General features: G+C 31.4%; 3 protein-coding genes across 3 annotated transcripts; 1 reads left to right on the forward strand and 2 right to left on the reverse strand.

The window, feature by feature from the left end:
- Nucleotides 1-1,095: 1,095 nt before the first annotated feature.
- LOC112796022 (NADH-ubiquinone oxidoreductase 20.9 kDa subunit) lies at nt 1,096-1,876 on the reverse strand. The gene is made up of 2 exons (XM_025838267.3): nt 1,625-1,876; nt 1,096-1,516 (listed from the first exon to the last, which is right to left on the reverse strand). Exons 1-2 carry the CDS (start codon nt 1,776-1,778, stop codon nt 1,365-1,367), a joined length of 306 nt encoding a protein of 101 aa, XP_025694052.1. The 5' UTR covers nt 1,779-1,876; the 3' UTR covers nt 1,096-1,364.
- A 5,758-nt stretch (nt 1,877-7,634) lies between these two features.
- On the reverse strand, nt 7,635-8,093 carry LOC112794553 (FAS1 domain-containing protein SELMODRAFT_448915-like). Its single transcript, XM_025836548.1, has one exon. It carries the CDS (start codon nt 8,091-8,093, stop codon nt 7,635-7,637), a length of 459 nt encoding a protein of 152 aa, XP_025692333.1.
- A 4,267-nt stretch (nt 8,094-12,360) lies between these two features.
- Nucleotides 12,361-16,267, forward strand: LOC112796023 (DEAD-box ATP-dependent RNA helicase 36). The gene is made up of 6 exons (XM_025838268.3): nt 12,361-13,019; nt 13,496-13,818; nt 14,604-14,807; nt 14,901-14,982; nt 15,456-15,554; nt 15,681-16,267. The coding sequence occupies exons 1-6, from the start codon at nt 12,420-12,422 to the stop codon at nt 15,912-15,914; spliced, it is 1,542 nt and encodes a 513-aa protein (XP_025694053.1). The 5' UTR covers nt 12,361-12,419; the 3' UTR covers nt 15,915-16,267.
- The last annotated feature ends 1,065 nt before the right edge of the window (nt 16,268-17,332 follow it).

A 17,332-nucleotide genomic window follows, 5' to 3' on the forward strand; every position in this document is an offset into this window, starting at 1 on the left:
TGAAACTCACCATGCTTTTGTAATTAGTCCAGATATAGCAACTGTGCAAGATCACATGGCTTGTAATTAATATTTAATAATACACAAAAATTGATTATTACAAGAGTATTCTATGAAGTTTAAAGATATTGATGCCATTCAGCTATTATAGCTAAAAATCAACCTATCTCACCAACTCAATTATTCTTATGAAAGTCTATATATCCACCAAACAAATATTGGATACAAGGTACCAGCATCAGAATAAGAATTGGGTACAGAAAAAAAATCCAAATATGTTCAACTATAGTAATAAAATCCATTCATATGCTTCCTTTTTTTCCCTACCAATTTATACAGTAACATGACCATGTTGCTCCTACCAGGGATAATCGCAGGTTGAAGAAAAAACGATAAAAAATAACCCCATGAAGCATGACCCAAGCAGCTTATAAATTATGTATTAGTGTATTACCAAATTTAGATTTTTTCATTCACAACAACATAAGCTCTGGGGGACAAAAAATCAGTATCTCCTTAACTCCTTAGCCACCAAGCACATAACATATGACACATATTCATTGCAACAACAGTAGTACATAAGCATGTACTAACTGGTGCTACAATTTGAAACAGCATGAAAAAAGGTGGTTTTAGATTCAGAATTTAATAGCAGAGCACAGAGTTGGACAATGTAGAACCTTTCGCATGGAGAAACTGGTTGCAAGTATTAGCACCAGAGTTGGACTCACTCTTTTATCTCTACACATTTCTCTATATGGGGAACAATGACCGTTTTTGTGTTATCACATCCCCTATTTCTCATCTTCTGAACATTCTAAGTGTTAACCGTGCACCTAGTGTTTTATCTCAATCAGAAAAGGGAAAGGCTGATGGCATGTTAATGATTAGCACGACTTCATGTTTAATTTGGTAGCAAATATGGTGACCAATGCTAACAGTAAGTAAATTCCCCCTTATACCATCTATTAACTTGTATAACAAATGTTCCCTTAGAATCCCTCAAAGATAAGATAACATTGCATTTACGAAGGAACTGGTTTAAAGAATGACTATGACTCTTAACTCTTTTCCAGAAAGAACAAAACCCCAAACTTGCAAACACACCACAAATTCTCTTGGTATATTACTAAATCGAACCTCAATCATACAGAGCCACAGAAAAATCCACATAACATTGATTTATCATTCCAACAAGACAAGCTCGTCACAAAGGAAATGCAGCTCAAGAAACAAGCAATCCCAACAATAAAGGGAGATCAAATTATTCAGAGCTAGCACCGTAGAGTTAAAAAGTAATAGAGAGGTCCCAAATGTGAAAATAACAACTAATAAAAAAAATTAAATAGTAAAAAAAAAAAAGCTTATTTCTTCTTGTAGCGAGCTACCTCATCGTCGTTGGGGAAGAAACCCATGAGTCTACCCGCTGAGTTCTGGTAAGCGTACATGAAACCGCCCATGAGCCCAATGAGTCCCCCAGTCACCATGGAAGGTCCCTTGATTCCAGGCTTAATCCCTAATTTCAACCAAATTGGGGGCAATTTTAATCTTATCATCATTATTATTATTCAATTGAATTGCTTAATTGAAATATAACTAATAGAGAGGGAAAAAGAGAGGTGACCGGAGAGGTAACCGACGGTGACCGAAATGCCGGTGAGGGTGGAGAATCGGAGATAATCGAGGGTGCTGAAGTTGCCTACGACTTTGGTGAAGGGAGGGTTGCGATCAATTACAGGGTACTCTGGCTTCGTCGATGCTGTGATGTCTGTGTTCATCTTCGCTTCTTCTTCTTCTTCGCTGAATCTCTCACTCCAGATCGATTACTATACCAGACGCACGCACCACCCAACACAGCTACTGTAACAGCAGAACTAAGAAGAGACTGTGTTTTTTGTATTGTGGGCTTTATATTGGGCTTTTATTATTGGGCCTTACCTACAGCTTTAGGGATAACACTTTTGGCCCACTCTCTATATTGGGCTTCGACTTTGCTTTCAAACAGTAGTTAATTTTCTTTACTACTTTTGTTTTTTAATCTTACAAGAAACCTTCTGTCTAAAAAAAAAAATCTTACAAGAAAGTAAGAAACCTGCCCGGTATTTAAGACATATTTTTCTGATATATAGAATTTTGATTTCTTATACAGAATTTTAAATTCTTATACAGTATATGACAACATTTTATGTTTACTTCTATTTTACTGCACTTTTACGGTATATGACACCTCATTTTATGATTTTAAAATTTAATTTGTCTTTTTTTAAATTGAAAGTTTAATAAAATTTTATATAATAATAAATATCTATATTTATTCTATTCTTTATTATTAAATTCATTTTAAATGTTAAAAGTAATTTTATCAAATACAACTTTTATAATCACGTTAAGTATATAAAATTAATTACTAGTATTATACAAGGACCGAACTCGGCTAAACATAGCTATTATAATTTTATTTTACAAATATACTACATTCTAATTTAATGTTATTTATTAAATCTATTTTTTTAATTCTATTAATTCACATTATTCACACATTATTCAAAAATATTATTAGTTACTGTATTTTTTCTTTCAAGAATAATTTTGATTTAGTAGCGTCATATAGTAGACATGAATGTGATGATGAGGTGAAATATATAATGTAATGAATCATGTTGGAGACAACTCAGATTCAATCAAACTTGGCGTTGATAATCTCGAGATTCCATTATTTAGCGGAACAATCAACAATCTGCATGTTTGCATTCCTGAAGTACCCATGTTTTCCACTATCCACCAAATTATATCTCACTTCTTCTCGTACCTTTTTACCGCTTTCTTTTCCCCATTAAATAACTGCTTCTAATGCTTAATTTGGTCCAAGTTTATAGAGAGAGATAATATCATGTTTAACTTAATCATATCTTCAATCCTAGTAAATTGTAAAAGTTTCTTATAGGTATCAACTTTAATGATCTTTCAATATGCATACTAAATATTAAAAATGTGTTATACATTAAAAAAAAAACAATTACCATATATTTGTGTTTAAATATTATGTATTAATTTTTTAATGTGTATTTTTATAATTTAATATATATTTTATACGATTGATTAATCTAGTGATTAACTTTTTATGCATACTTAAGAATAAAAACTTTAAAAGATTATTATTCCGATGTGAAAAGAACCTATATTTAAATAACAACGTGAAAACTACACTAAAATTCAAGTTATAAAAATAAGTATATTAATGGTTATTAATTAGTTCATTCGTCCATTTAAGTAAGTTTAAGTTTAAATTTAGTCTTATGCAATAACCCATTAACTTATGACATATCTTTAAAAAAAATTTCGATCTACGAATAAATTAGTCGAATTGAAAATACCGTGGGAAAATAAACAAAATGAAGAAAGATGAAAATTTAAACATTGAAAAATGAGTTTTGAAGTTTTGATTGAATTAATTAGTCCCATCATGATGATCATATGATTCATACAGGCTGTTAAAGTACATGAACTTCTAGCTACTTACAATGTCATTACTCATTAGGCATTTTGTTTTGATACCTTTTCTGATTTGAAGCAAACCTAACATCTTCCCTTCTGAGGCTGCTGCATGCATGTCCAATTCAAAGCTCAACTCCAAAAACGCCTCTTTCTTTATTGGACATAGCGATGCACAAGTTTATATATTATTACACCACACTAACTACATAATAATCAAGTCATCAAAATGGTAGCACCTTAACCTTATTATTATTGCACCTCCAATCAACTTTTTATGCTTGTTATGTTCCTAATTTGGACTAATATACCAACATATATATATCTATATTTTTACCTAAACATAATGTAGTCCAATGAGAAGAAAAATTAATATAATAAGATTTGTAATGCACGCCTTGTCTTGTAATTTAAGAATATCTAAGCTAGAAAATAATAGAGGGAAGAAGAATTGAAGTGGGGGTAGCTAGGTTCATTCTGAGAGGAAAATCCAATATAAAGCATTAGTGGTATCTGCAGCTTTCATTAGTGCATGCCATTGAGATCCAAATGCTTGTGGACAAAGGAGTTGCATAGAGATATGAAGAGAGAGAAAGGAATGTTGGGATGTTTGTACTTGTCATACATAATTTCTTCAATCAAAGCATCATTACCTCCAAACATTATTCCTCCTTCTAAGCCCTTGTCTTCTTCCTATTATACACTGCCCCCAATTCCTCAACCAACAAAAGGAAAAGGTTCATTGTGGTAGAAACACCTAATAATAAATCTAATAACTAGAGGTGAAACAAATAATGTACCATTACCAACATTTTCATTTTAGTTGAAATTGATTAGAAGAAGCAATAACATTATACAAAGTGTTAAGAGATGACCCAAAGGCAACCTCTTGGATCTTGGCCAAGGCCCAAACGGGCGATTGGGGGGCACACAAGTTACGGCTCAAAAGGGTCACGTCCAAGCCAAAATAGCTGTTACTTCCGCACCATTTATCTGAATCGAATCTGAAAATTGTGGATATTAATTTAATTCGCATACTAATAAAATTGAATTACAGATTTCTAAGTAGTTATTGTATATCGATTCTCTGCGAATTTGCAAAAGATAAATAAATAAGTATTATTTTTATATTTTATTTCAACTAATAATAATAATATATGTTGAATTATTTTATTTTTATTATTTTAAAAAATATGTTTAATAATATTTTAAAAGTAGACATATTTAAAAGAGTGCAAACAAAAATTATTGATATTTTTTGAATAAAAATACACATTTAAAATATTTTTATGTTTTACAAATATTTCCGATATCTGATCCACAAAGGTAGTAATCATATTAAATTCAATTCAATAATTTTTGTGCGAACCGAATCGAAATTTTAATCATAGTCGACTCCGATTCGATCTGTTTTCACCCCTAAACCTAAACCTAATATTACTTTGGCTTTTTTAAATTGGCATAGAAATGTCTTTGTAAATACCACATGACTCTAGTAAGCCGGGAACTGGTGTATGTGTGAAGGGGAGAGTTGAGAAAGAAGCAATAGCATAAGGAAAGATGAATAGGGAGAGGAAGTACTTTTGGGACATGTTGGCAGTGCCTCACTCGACTTATTATTCCTCCAAACACACCCTTCCATGTGCTTGCTTCCGACATTCTCTTGGACTATTCTACTCGCTCCTTTTCTGCTTTAGCAATGCTTTTGCCTCTTTCTACCGAAAAAGAAGGAGCTCCCTCCTTCCCCCACCATCCCCGAGCCCTCAGATTGCCCTTTCATCTTCTTCCTTTTGGACTTTCCATCCTTTCTCCCGATTCTCATTCATTTCAATCACTTCACTTCATCACACCATTTTTATTTACTTCTTTTCTCTTTTTAGTATTATTTTAATTCTATTCTTTACTACACCTAATTTTACATCTTTATCAGATATTTTTGTGTAAAGATAATGATTGAAATGGAATAAATATGAGATCAAATATATTGAGTTAGATAAAAAAAACAATAAATACTGATAACCCTTAACATTTCTCATTAAGATATTTATATATATTATGTTAAATATTTTAGTGAAGGTAATTTAAACCAACTCTATTTATAATTAAAGTATTGTGAATTTTTAATAATAAAATATCAAGAAATATTAAGTAAAGGGTCAAATTAGTTTTTAAAAGATTACTCATTTTTTAAATTGATCTTTAAAATTTTTTTTTTATTCAAATTCATCCTTTAAAAAATTTAAGTTAGTGATATTAATCCTTTTTTTACTTCCGTTGTTAATGGCATTAGAGTTTACGGATGTGATACGTTAAGTGACACAGCAATATATATATATATATATATATATATATATATATATATATAGTAATCTTAATTGGTAAATAATATGATAAGTCTATAAAATTATATAAAACTAATCTCATAAGGAATTCTAATGTATGTCTCAAAATTTTTTTTAATTAAGTTTTAATTTGATCTAATTTTATAAATTTATTATATTAATAGTCGATTAAAACTCTTAAATATATATTATGGTATCATTTAACGTGTTATATTAGCAAACTTTGATATTGTTACTAAAAAAAATGGCAAAAAAACCAACGTGATGATTAACTTAAAGTTTTTAGAGGATAAATTTAAAAAAAAAAAATAAAAAACTAATTTAAAAAATGACTAATTTTTTACGAACAAATATGAGTATTTACTTGATAATAAAACGAGTAACCGAATAAGTAGTTAATATTAGAAACAGGTGTAGATATTAAAATACTATTTTATTACTATTCCTACCTATAAAACCATCTAACCTTTTTTCAGATACATTTTTACACTACATCTTCACGTGAGTAGGCTTATTTTGAAAAGAAAGAAGAGTAGTAGTCCAATAACATGTTCCAACAAGTTATTAAAAAGTTGAGTACATGATTATATAAGCAAATCTCATGATCACCCTATATATACACACGTACATCAACTCATGCTTCCTTAGACCCTTATTGCACCCTATTCAAAATGGGTAGGGAAAGTCACAACAACAACAACAATGATGCAAGTGTGGCTCGTCATTCCTCCATTGCTCTTCTACAAGAGAGGTTTAGGCAACTCCAGAGAGTGAAGGAAATGAGACAAGAAAGAGAGCTCAGAAAGTTAATGCTAACTACTGAGTCTATGAACAATAATAAACACTTATTATTCAGTCCCAATAATCATAATAATCACAGTTATGTATCTGCAGCAGCAACAACAAGTAGTAGAACAAGATCATCATCATCAAGGTCATCTTCATCACCATCCCCACCACCCCATGTTTCTCTTTCTCTTTGGCCAACTTCACAGGAAGAGCAGGATCATCATCAGGACCACAGAAGAAGCTTCCAGAAGAACTATACATCTCATGCAGAGCCATGGAAGAATAACAACAACAACAATAATACTAATAATGACGATTTGTATGATTGGGACTCTTGTGCTTCTGGTGATTCTGGTGTTGACACTTCTCTTCATCTCTAAAACTATATATTATATATGATGATGATGATGATGGGTCACATAAAATGTACACCTAGTACAATCTATAATGTGACACATTACACATTCCATATATATATGGTGGGTTCGTTGGCACATATCATCATGTCTAGTTAGTATTATTGTATGATCTATGTGCTATTATATAACTACCTTATATATATAGTATGTTCATGATGATGAGAAGGATCTTTAGAGAATGTTTTAATTTGTTTTCTATAGTATGTTCTTTTAATATATAGATTTAGAAATAGGAACATGTAATTACTGTTTTCAAGAGCAGAAACAAGAAGTAACAAATCCCTCTGAACAAGTAAACGGTTTCCATGCAATAAGGTTTTGTAGAAAGTACAACAATGAAGATGACTTCCAAGTAGTTCAATTGAGTCCAAATTGTCTCTTTTATGTGTTTAGGAGTTAGGTAACCACATAAAATCCAACCACAAAGGTTACTACTACTCATACCTATATATAATTAAACAGTAGAAATCATCAAAATAAGAGAATTGTTATTGGTTTTATTTCTGATATTTGATCATATAGCCAGGGTGGATTGCTTGCAAGTGAAGGATCCTAAGAACAATAACAATAATAATAATAATGTGGAATGATGTCAAGCATCATATTCAATAATTGCATCAATGCCATGGCACTTGATGACAGAGCCCAAGCAAACATTAGCAGAAACAATCTGAGCATTATTAACAAAGAAATCACCCCTTCCACGGTTATGGATCCTAATCATTTTGGTGCTTATGCCTGAGGGAACAAGGGTCCCAGTTGGGAAATGAGATAAATCATTGAAGTAGAGTGGCATTGGAATTGCATGGCTTAGCAAGAAATCTTCAATTTCATCAGCAGCAATGGCTGATGTTGATAGTTCCCTATCATCTGGCATCAAGAATGTTAAGGAGCTACTTGGTTGTGATGTTCCATTTAGCATTTGCAATAGCATTGCAAATCCATAGTAAGATTTTGTTCTCATGTCAGATATTGCTGCTTGTAAATCAGTGTGGTTAAAAGGGTGAAAAATTGGCTGTGATTCTGCATAGCCAGTTACAAGAACAAGCATCATCAACAAATAATAATAATAATAATAACAATGCAACCCCATTTTTTGATTGTGGATAGAGACTTGAGTTTGTTTGTGTGTGTGAATAAATAAGTGAAGACAAGGAGGAAGGTGCTGAGGGATAAGAAGCATGAGGAGCTTCATAATATTATTTCACAGAACCTAATTCAGAGTAGGTTGTACATGAGAGGAAGCACTTTCTTGGAAACCATGCAATAAGCTTTTGTTTTGGTATAATGTTGTATATGTAAATGTGTACTAGTGTGCTAACTGTGCTCTCAATATGTTAATTAATTAAGCATTTGATTAATCTTTTATTATCATGCACCTAATCCAACCGATCCCAAGATTTTTCTTTTCAAATGAAAATTTGAGGGGTCATGAAGAAAGAGTATTTTACCTTTTTAAAAAATACTATTTTTTTAGTTGGGAGTTGTTACTGATTCCTATTTATTTAAATTTAAATCTTCTAAAATAAGAAAGTTAATGAAAGGTTAATTATGATTGATTTTGTGATTTCATAAAATATGTGTTCCACTATTTTAATTTAAAAATAATTAATTTACTTATTTTATTATTAATTTACTAACTTTCTTACTTTATAAGATCTTAATCTTTTTTATTTATATAAGTTAGCTTAATTGTCAAATTGATGGGTCATCTTGATGGAAAAAATTCTTCTAAAATTGATAAAATAAAATAAAAAATACAAGTGTAATAGAACTTTTTTTTTATTTTATCAATTTTTCATTTAAAAAAAATCAATCTCATCTTAATGGGATCTATAAAAATACTTAATTGGCATATTTAAGGCTTACTAGAACTAATCAATTATAGATTACTACTTTTAAGGATGTCAATGGGGTAGGGCGGAGGCGGGGGATGTCTCCCTACTCCTCATCTCCGGCCAGATTTGCTCTTTATTTTCGTTTTTATTTTTCGTTGTGATGGAATATTGCTATCCGTCTCCATTTTCTATAGAACTCCATTCTCCGCGAGGACCACATTTCCTATCTATCTGATAGTTTTAATTAATTATTAAGTTTCATATGAATAGAACTGCAAGCTAAGTATCCATCATATATAAAAGCAGTAAGATTTATATAAAAAATCTAAATCATAAGATGGTGACTTCTTTCGAAATAACGCAGTGGGAGAACGCAATGGCGAGCTAAAAGACAGAGCAGTGTACGAGATGAGAGACCCAGCAATAGAGAGAAGAATGGACACGATGACAGAAGTACGAAAAAGAACGTCGCAAATAATGAGCACGATGCGGTGAGGATGATGACAAGGTGAGGTGTGACAATGCGATGAGAAAGGAAAGTAACAACAGGTTGGCTATAGAGAAGTTAGATAGAATATAGAGAGCGTTAAAAATCTCTAAATTAAAGAAGGATTATGCAAATTAAAATTAGAAATTTTAAATTTATATATACATATGTGTGTGAAATTACTAAAAAAATATATATAAAAAATATATTATTAAAAATAATTTAATAAATTTATAAATTTCGGTAATTAGAAAAAAAAAAAAAAAAGGACGAAATCCCCCTTGAATCTCCGCGCCTACCAAATTTTGTCCCCCAAATTCCCCTTTAAAACAATCCCTATAGAAATTTTCACATCTCAAAAAATTTTGCCATCCCTAACTACTTTGTTCCACCCCACAGGTTCACTAATCCGTAATAGCTAACTAATAAGTGCTACTTCCGAAGTTCTTTTTTAATTAAGAAAACAAATTGGTTAAGGAAACATTAGTTACTAACTTACTATTATATTCTCGTAAATTTCTAAAATATTAAATATATTCCGTTTTTTACTTTGTTTAAAAATTTGGAGCATATTTAAAAGTACATATCATTACTAGTTTGAATCTAATTAAAATATTATACATTTACTGTTAGCTATCTCATGAGGACAATTCAACATTAGGACGGAAATGAAGATCCAAACTAGCAGATGTAACACATTAAAGTAAGAGAGTGTAAAATTTTCGTATGACAAAATGATGGTGACAGAGAAAACCTTAGACAAAGTGCCAAATCATCATATCACCCTGAAATTACATGCAGAACTTTAGTTTATTTTTTAAGAAAAGGATGTTGAAAGTGAGAGCGCCTCGGTCAATTTGTGCTCCTCTGTATTTTTTCCACAATAATATCTACAATAATTACCTACCTATTTGATATTCAAAAGATTTAAATACAGATAAAATCTTTAAAAAATTAAAAATTTTATTAACAAAATAGATTCTAAATAATTTTAAAATATGATAAAAATAATTAATAAATATTATATTTTTTATAAGTAACAAAATTTTTTTATATTTTTCAAACAATTTATCTATTTAATTTGAATTTTTGTACCAAACATTTGAATAAATATTTAAAAAGTATACTAACAAAATTCAGAAATCTTATTTTTCTAATGATGTTTTCAAAAAATTACATTAGAATATAATTTTTATTTTTTTAAAAAAATATATTTAATATCTAATTTTTTTATCATATTTTTTATTGTTTGAAACTTATTTATCAATAATATCTTCTAAAATTATATCTGTCATCAAAATAAATTTTTAGATATTATTTTAATAATTTTTTCTGTCTAGAATGTGTTGGCTAATTTGGTTTTGGGAGAGTTACTTTTTGGTGAGAAGGGGGTCAAAGATTCCAGGAAAGGAAAAAACAGAAGGAAGCAAATGAAGATCCCATGAAAGCAAGGGTGCCAAAACAATCAAAGTTCATCAAAGATGAGATTTTGCCCTTTCTTTGCTATAATATTGGCAACATAATTTGCTTCACGAAAAACATGTAACCAGCTAACATAATAGATGCCTGGGTTCTGCTTAGACCTTGGCATCACTCAAAAAGCTGTATCATGTTTTATAGTTCATGACATAAGAATTTCTTGTTTCGCACTTTAATTTGCTTTAAAGCTACTGAAATTGGGATAGTAGTACCTTCAAAAAGTGTAAAACCATAAAGAGAGATTATTAGGAGAAGAGAGATTATTTTCAATCCAGCTTATCAAATCCAAGTTGAACAAAGTGTTGGTTTGCATACTTTTAGCGTTGAATATGAAGCAGTCTCCAACAATATGAACAACCGACTCATTGTTGTCTTGCACATGGACGTCCAAAATTTTGTAACAATATTTAAAATATATATAAAAATTTATCAAAATTAAATTTTTAGAATTTTTTATTTAAAAGTATTTTTAATACTAACAAAAAAATATAAATAATTCACTTAATAAAATCATCAAATTTTAAATATAAAAAATCTCATTTTTTAAATCATACTTATAAAAACTCACATTAAAATTAATCTGTAACAAATTTTTTAAAAATAATTATGTAACGTTTGAGTATTTTTATAACATTTTAAAATATTTTATCGGCAAATTAAAAAATTAGACATAATTTTAGTAGTATAATCTAATAATAAGAATAATATTATAGTAAAGAATAAAGAATTTTTTTTTACCAAAGATAAGAAAATTCGAACTCACGACTTTTTAGATGAGTATGAAAAGATTATTTGAGTTATAATTCATTGGCTGGTAAAAAATAAGAGAGCTATTATTTTTAAAGATATTTTTTAGTAATTAAAATTTAACACATATAATTAATTAAACAATTATTTTTGTTAAAATTAGGTCAGATAAATTAATTTGACCGAAAAAATAGTGAATTAAATTTTAAACTGATCTAAATTAATATTATTTTTTTATAAAAAATAACTATAATACTCTTATATATTATAGAAAATGACTAAAATACTCCTCTTATATAGAGAATCCTAAATTCTAGCCCTTTACTTTTCTGTCGTTATAGGGCTAGAATTTAGAGTTTTCAAAATTAATATATATATATATATATATATATATATATATATATATAATATTTTAGTTATTTTTTATAATAAAAATATTGTAGTAATTTTGTATAAAAAATAATATTAATTTATATTAGTTCAAAATTTGATTTATTATTTTTTCAGTCAAACTAATTTATCGACCTAATTTTGATAAAAAATAACACGATTTAATTAATTATATGTATTAAAATTTAATTATTAAAAATATCTTTTAAAAAAAGACGTTTTAAACGTCTCTACCTGAATGGTTCCAAAAAATAAAGATTATTTATAAATAAAAAATTATTATATGCAATGCATATACTTTTATAAATTTAATAAAAATCTTGGTTGTTGAAACAAAATTTCTCTAATAACAAAAAAAGTAAGAGAGGTTAGTAATTAGCTAATACCCAAAAAGTGAATATTAGGGAAACATGTTGGCTTACACTTAGGAAACATAATGGAGCAACAAATCCTTGCAGACCAAAACTTCCCTCTCTTCAAACCCACCTCCAAACCCTCCCGAAACCCTATCTCCACCGTCAACAACAATCACTCAACCTCTAAGCCACCAGCTGCCGCCGCATCCACCACCACAGATTCCTCCTCTTCCTCCGCCTCCACATTCGCCCAACTCGGCCTTGCCGAATGGGCTGTCAAGACTTGCGGCGAGCTCGGGATGAAGCGTCCCCGGCGTGTTCAGTCGCACTGCATCCCGCGCGTGCTGGAGGGCCGCCACGTGCTCGGCATCGATGAAACTGGCAGCGGCAAGACCGCCGCTTTCGCCCTCCCGATCCTCCACCGCCTGTCGGAGCACCCGTTCGGTGTGTTCGCGTTGGTGGTGACGCCCACTAGGGAACTGGCGTTCCAGCTAGCGGAGCAGTTCCGCGCCCTCGGTTCCTGCCTCCACCTCCGCATTGCAGTGGTTGTCGGCGGCATGGACATGCTTCGGCAGACCAAGGAGCTTGCTGCCAGGCCCCACGTCGTTATTGCCACGCCGGGGAGGATCAAGGCCTTGCTCGAGAATCCTGATATTCCTCTAGTTTTTGCTAGAACTAAGGTAATAACTAGGTTCAACTCTTTCGTGTTTGTATAGTCTAAAAATATGTGATTGTTCACAATGTCTAACGATAATTTCTCAAACTATGAGTACTGTTTGTGAGGAGTGACTTGCTTAAAAAAATGTTTAATTTGAAGAATTCAATTGCAATTTTTAAATTATAGGAGGGTTTAAAAGTCAGGGAATTTCTAGGAAGCAACCTTACTTTAATCTATGTATTAATGATCGTGATGTTTTTTTGTTTTGTTAATGGATAATGAGGTTTTGGTGTTGATGTTGTTGTGGTTCTGGTTTACTGTTAATGATGCTGTGATTTTCAATGGAGGTATATGGAGGGCTTGTAGTGTAGAACTGTGTCCCAGAAGCTTGAAATGTAGGACATAGGTTATATATGTGTGTGTATATATATGGAACTACATTGTGTATATCTAAATGCTAAATGTTATGCATTTCTTTACCTTCATATTTATATGCAGTTCCTTGTCCTGGATGAAGCAGATCGAGTTCTTGATGTCGGTTTTCAGGAGGAATTGAAATTTATCTTTAAGTGCTTACCAGAAAATCGACAAAATCTGTTCTTTTCTGCAACAACCACAAGTAATCTGCAAAAGTTGTCTGAGCGTTACCAGGATAGACTGTATGTCTATGAGGCATATGAAGGCCTGAAAACTGTACAAACACTTAAGCAACAGGCTATGTTCATCCCTAAAAAGGTCAAGGAGGTATATTTGATGCATATTTTATCAAAAATGGAAGATATGGACATCCGATCTGCCATTGTATTTATCTCTACATGCAGGTATCTCTCTTAATAACATTAGTGAACTTTCATATCCCGCTTTTGTTTTCTGTCTTATGGTTTCCTATTCATTTTTTCTTATCTATGGTGCATAATCTTATTTATTTATTTTGGGTTCTAAAGCACCGTGCTGCCATTTTGGGTAATATCTCAAACAAGTATGGCTACTTATTTTTCTAATGTTATAGTTGGCACTTATGCATCTATGGAAAACTATCAGCTAATCCCAGACAACTTTCACAGTTATAACAGCAACTTTTTTTCACTTAGCAGAGTACTGTCTATGAATCAAATGACATTATGTGTCCTACTGTAAACCATGTTTATGGCCGAGTGCCCGATCCATTAATTAAAATCCAAGTCTTGTTTAATGTTTCTGTCCATAGTTTTCTTTGTTTTCCTTATCCTTCCTACCTATTGAACTATCCTCAATTTGATCTACTCTTCTGTTTGGGTAAAAAAAAGTGATGATATATATAACTTTTGTTAGGTAATCTGATGCAACTTTTAATTAACTATGACCAGACCTGGAAGAGTGATAATAGCATAACAATGGTTTTTTGACATAGAATAACTACTATAATACAGTTAAATTCTTGCAATTTCGGTAGATTATTGTTATGCATTTATACTTTCCAAGGAATGGTCATAGTCTCTTAGTTAATTAAAATATTAATTTTATGTTAACTGTACTGGCTTTTCCGCTTTCTATGTAAAGGTTGTTTGCTGCCTGTCACTGATATCCCCATATAAGATTGATAACATCTATTGTTCCTCAATTGCAGAGATTGTCATCGTTTAAGTTTAATGCTAGAAGTGCTTGATCTTGAAGCAGCAGCTCTATATTCATTTAAATCGCAGGCTCAAAGGCTTGAGGCACTTCAACGGTTTAAATCAGGGAAGGTCTCTATACTGCTAGCAACAGATGTTGCCAGCCGTGGTTTGGATATCCCGACAGTCGACCTTGTTATCAATTATGATGTTCCAAGGTTATTTTTCTTGACCATTTTTTATAATATTTCGTAGTTGACTTCTGAAGCACCTGATATTTGATAAAAGATAGTTCAACTTCTCATCTGCAGGTTTCCACGAGACTATGTTCATCGTGTTGGTCGTACTGCCAGAGCAGGTAGAGGAGGACTGGCTTTGAGCCTTGTCACCCAGGTAAGTCAAGTTCTTAGAAGTATAATGAGCTGCTAATAATATTTGGAATACCTTTTGGTAAGTATATTGATTTGTTTGTCTTTCACCCCTTCTAATTCTTACCATTGCTTGAACCAAGACCACTGTACTATCTGGCTTATTACTTCTGACCACTCTTAGTGGAAAGTACCAGCGAATAAATTGAATTCCCAGAAGCTTACTTTCCTCCTCTTCCTTTTCATTCTATTTGTCCTCTTATTTTCTGAAGAGGGCAGTGAAATTTTGGGGTAGTGGTGGTTGCTAGTTGCTCGATATCTCTCCTTTTATTTATTTGTGTGATAGGTGTCTTTTTGTGTTGTAACTTTATAGGCTTTGCAGTTGCAGTGTCCTTGTTATTTGATTTGTTTCATGTCATTAATGAGAACATCAAGGATTGTGATTTTACATTGCATTGATTTTGTAACTAAGTTATCATTTTAACTTGGCTCTTGCAGAATGATGTTGAACTTGTTTGTGAAATAGAAGCTCTTATTGAAAGGCAACTTGAAATGATTGAATACAAAGAAAATGAGGTTCTTTCTATCATGAAAAAGGTATGGCTGAATTTCATATTTGGTTCCCTCCCCTATCTCTTTTGTGGTTGTGGCTTGTTCAATCAGAAACTCTGCTAAGTTTAACATTTTCCAATTTCCTTTTTTTTCCCCTTTGTGGTGTTGTAGGTTTTCAGTGCCAAAAATGTGGCAGAAATGAAGATGATGGATGATGGATTTGAGGAGAAAGCAAAGGAGAGGAAAAAACAGAAGCTGAAAATGCTAGCAGAGAAAGGATTGTTAAATAAAAGAGGTAATAAGAGAAAAAGAAACAAATTTGCAGAAGGAAAGAAGCAGAAAAAAGAAGTGGAAGCATCAGCAGATAAATCATCCTTAAAAAATGTGAGTAAGAAGAGGGAGTAAACTGGTATGACTATGGGGAAAGCCCCTCAAAGGACAAATTGGAATTATTAAAGAAAAGGGCCTAAAAGTAGTCAAAATTCAAAGCAAAAGGAAGAGGAGAAAGATCATTGAAGTAGAGGACTTAATGGAACTAAAACATAGTAGTGTTTTGATAAGTTATGGCTGTTCCAACAATTTGGAGTGGTTTTCACATCTTTACAAGGTGGCAGATTTTGTTTGTGACGGTCTAATTTTTGAAAAATTACACTGAATGCATGTATTACTGACGTTAGATTTTAGGACCATAATTTTTTGTAAGAAGTTTTATCATTCTCTATGGAGGAAAAGATTTATACACCACATTGCTTTTCAAATTTTGACCAGTGTTTGGAACTTTTTGGAACCTGAGAGAATCTCCAATGTATGCACGGTACGGTGGGAGTATTTACATTTTACAAAGGCCGAGGCAATTGGTGAGGTTTATTTTGGGTTAACACTCTTTGGGAGCTCTAGGTTTCGGTACTTACAAAGATATTCCGATTAAGGAGATTAGATGTAGGCATTTTAAGTCGAATAAGTATATATCGTTAGTGTATATTATTTGAACTCTTATCTCTTCTAGAGTTATTTAGTCCACCAAAACCTTCTAAACCTTTTTTTTATTCGGTAGCACTAAATTAGGTATCATCATTAAATTTCGGGACTCAACTCACATAATTCCAAGACATATATATGGTAGTGTTTGGTAAAGAGATAGCGTTTGTTTTGAGATACTGAGACAGAGACTGGAAGATTGAGATTCGGTATCATGTTTATTGATCTAGAGACTGGTACTAAAATTTTTGCCTCTGTCTTCGAAATTTTAGTATTTCAATACCTTCAAAAAGTAGGGACATAGAAGACTAAAATTTTTAGAGATAGAGACTGAAACTTTAATAACATTTTATACTTAAAATATTTTCATTTCAATTAATTAATTCTAATTTTACCCTTTATACAAGTTAAATTAGAATTTCATTCTTGTTTTAATTTCTGTCTTCCACTTTGCACCAAACAGAATATTGAGATTTATTCTAATTTCTGTCTCTTAGTCTCTGTCTCTCAGTTTCAGTCTTTCCGTCTCTGTCTCTTCACCAAACGCTACCTTAAGAGACGCTGAGACGGAGACTGAAATAAATTTCAGTATTTTGTTTGGTGTAAAATGAGAGACCGAAATTGAAATAAGAATAAAGCTTTAATTTAATTTGCACAAAGAGTAAAATTAAAATTAATTAATTAAAATGAAAGTATTTTAGGTATAAAATGTTATTAAAATTTCAGTTCCTTGTGTCTCCATTTTTTGGAGATATTGAAATTTTGGATACAGAGACCGAAATTTTAGTACTAATTTCTGAGTCAACAAACATAACACTGAATCTCAGAGTCTTTGGCTCGATGCT

The sequence above is a fragment of the Arachis hypogaea genome, chromosome 4 (assembly GCF_003086295.3).
Source record: "Arachis hypogaea cultivar Tifrunner chromosome 4, arahy.Tifrunner.gnm2.J5K5, whole genome shotgun sequence".
NCBI classification, from domain to species: Eukaryota; Viridiplantae; Streptophyta; class Magnoliopsida; order Fabales; family Fabaceae; genus Arachis; species Arachis hypogaea.

Excerpts from the sequence above, each read along its gene's own strand:
- LOC112796022 (XM_025838267.3), bottom strand. The coding sequence starts at position 1,778 with ATGAACACAGACATCACAGCATCGACGAAGCCAGAGTACCCTGTAATT. Across the intron at positions 1,517-1,624 it reads CACCGTCGGTTACCTCTCCG|GGATTAAGCCTGGAATCAAG; the intron begins GTCACCTCTCTT and ends GGTTGAAATTAG.
- LOC112794553 (XM_025836548.1), bottom strand. The coding sequence starts at position 8,093 with ATGCTTGTTCTTGTAACTGGCTATGCAGAATCACAGCCAATTTTTCAC.
- LOC112796023 (XM_025838268.3), top strand. The coding sequence starts at position 12,420 with ATGGAGCAACAAATCCTTGCAGACCAAAACTTCCCTCTCTTCAAACCC. Across the intron at positions 13,020-13,495 it reads TAGTTTTTGCTAGAACTAAG|TTCCTTGTCCTGGATGAAGC; the intron begins GTAATAACTAGG and ends ATTTATATGCAG. Across the intron at positions 13,819-14,603 it reads GTATTTATCTCTACATGCAG|AGATTGTCATCGTTTAAGTT; the intron begins GTATCTCTCTTA and ends CCTCAATTGCAG.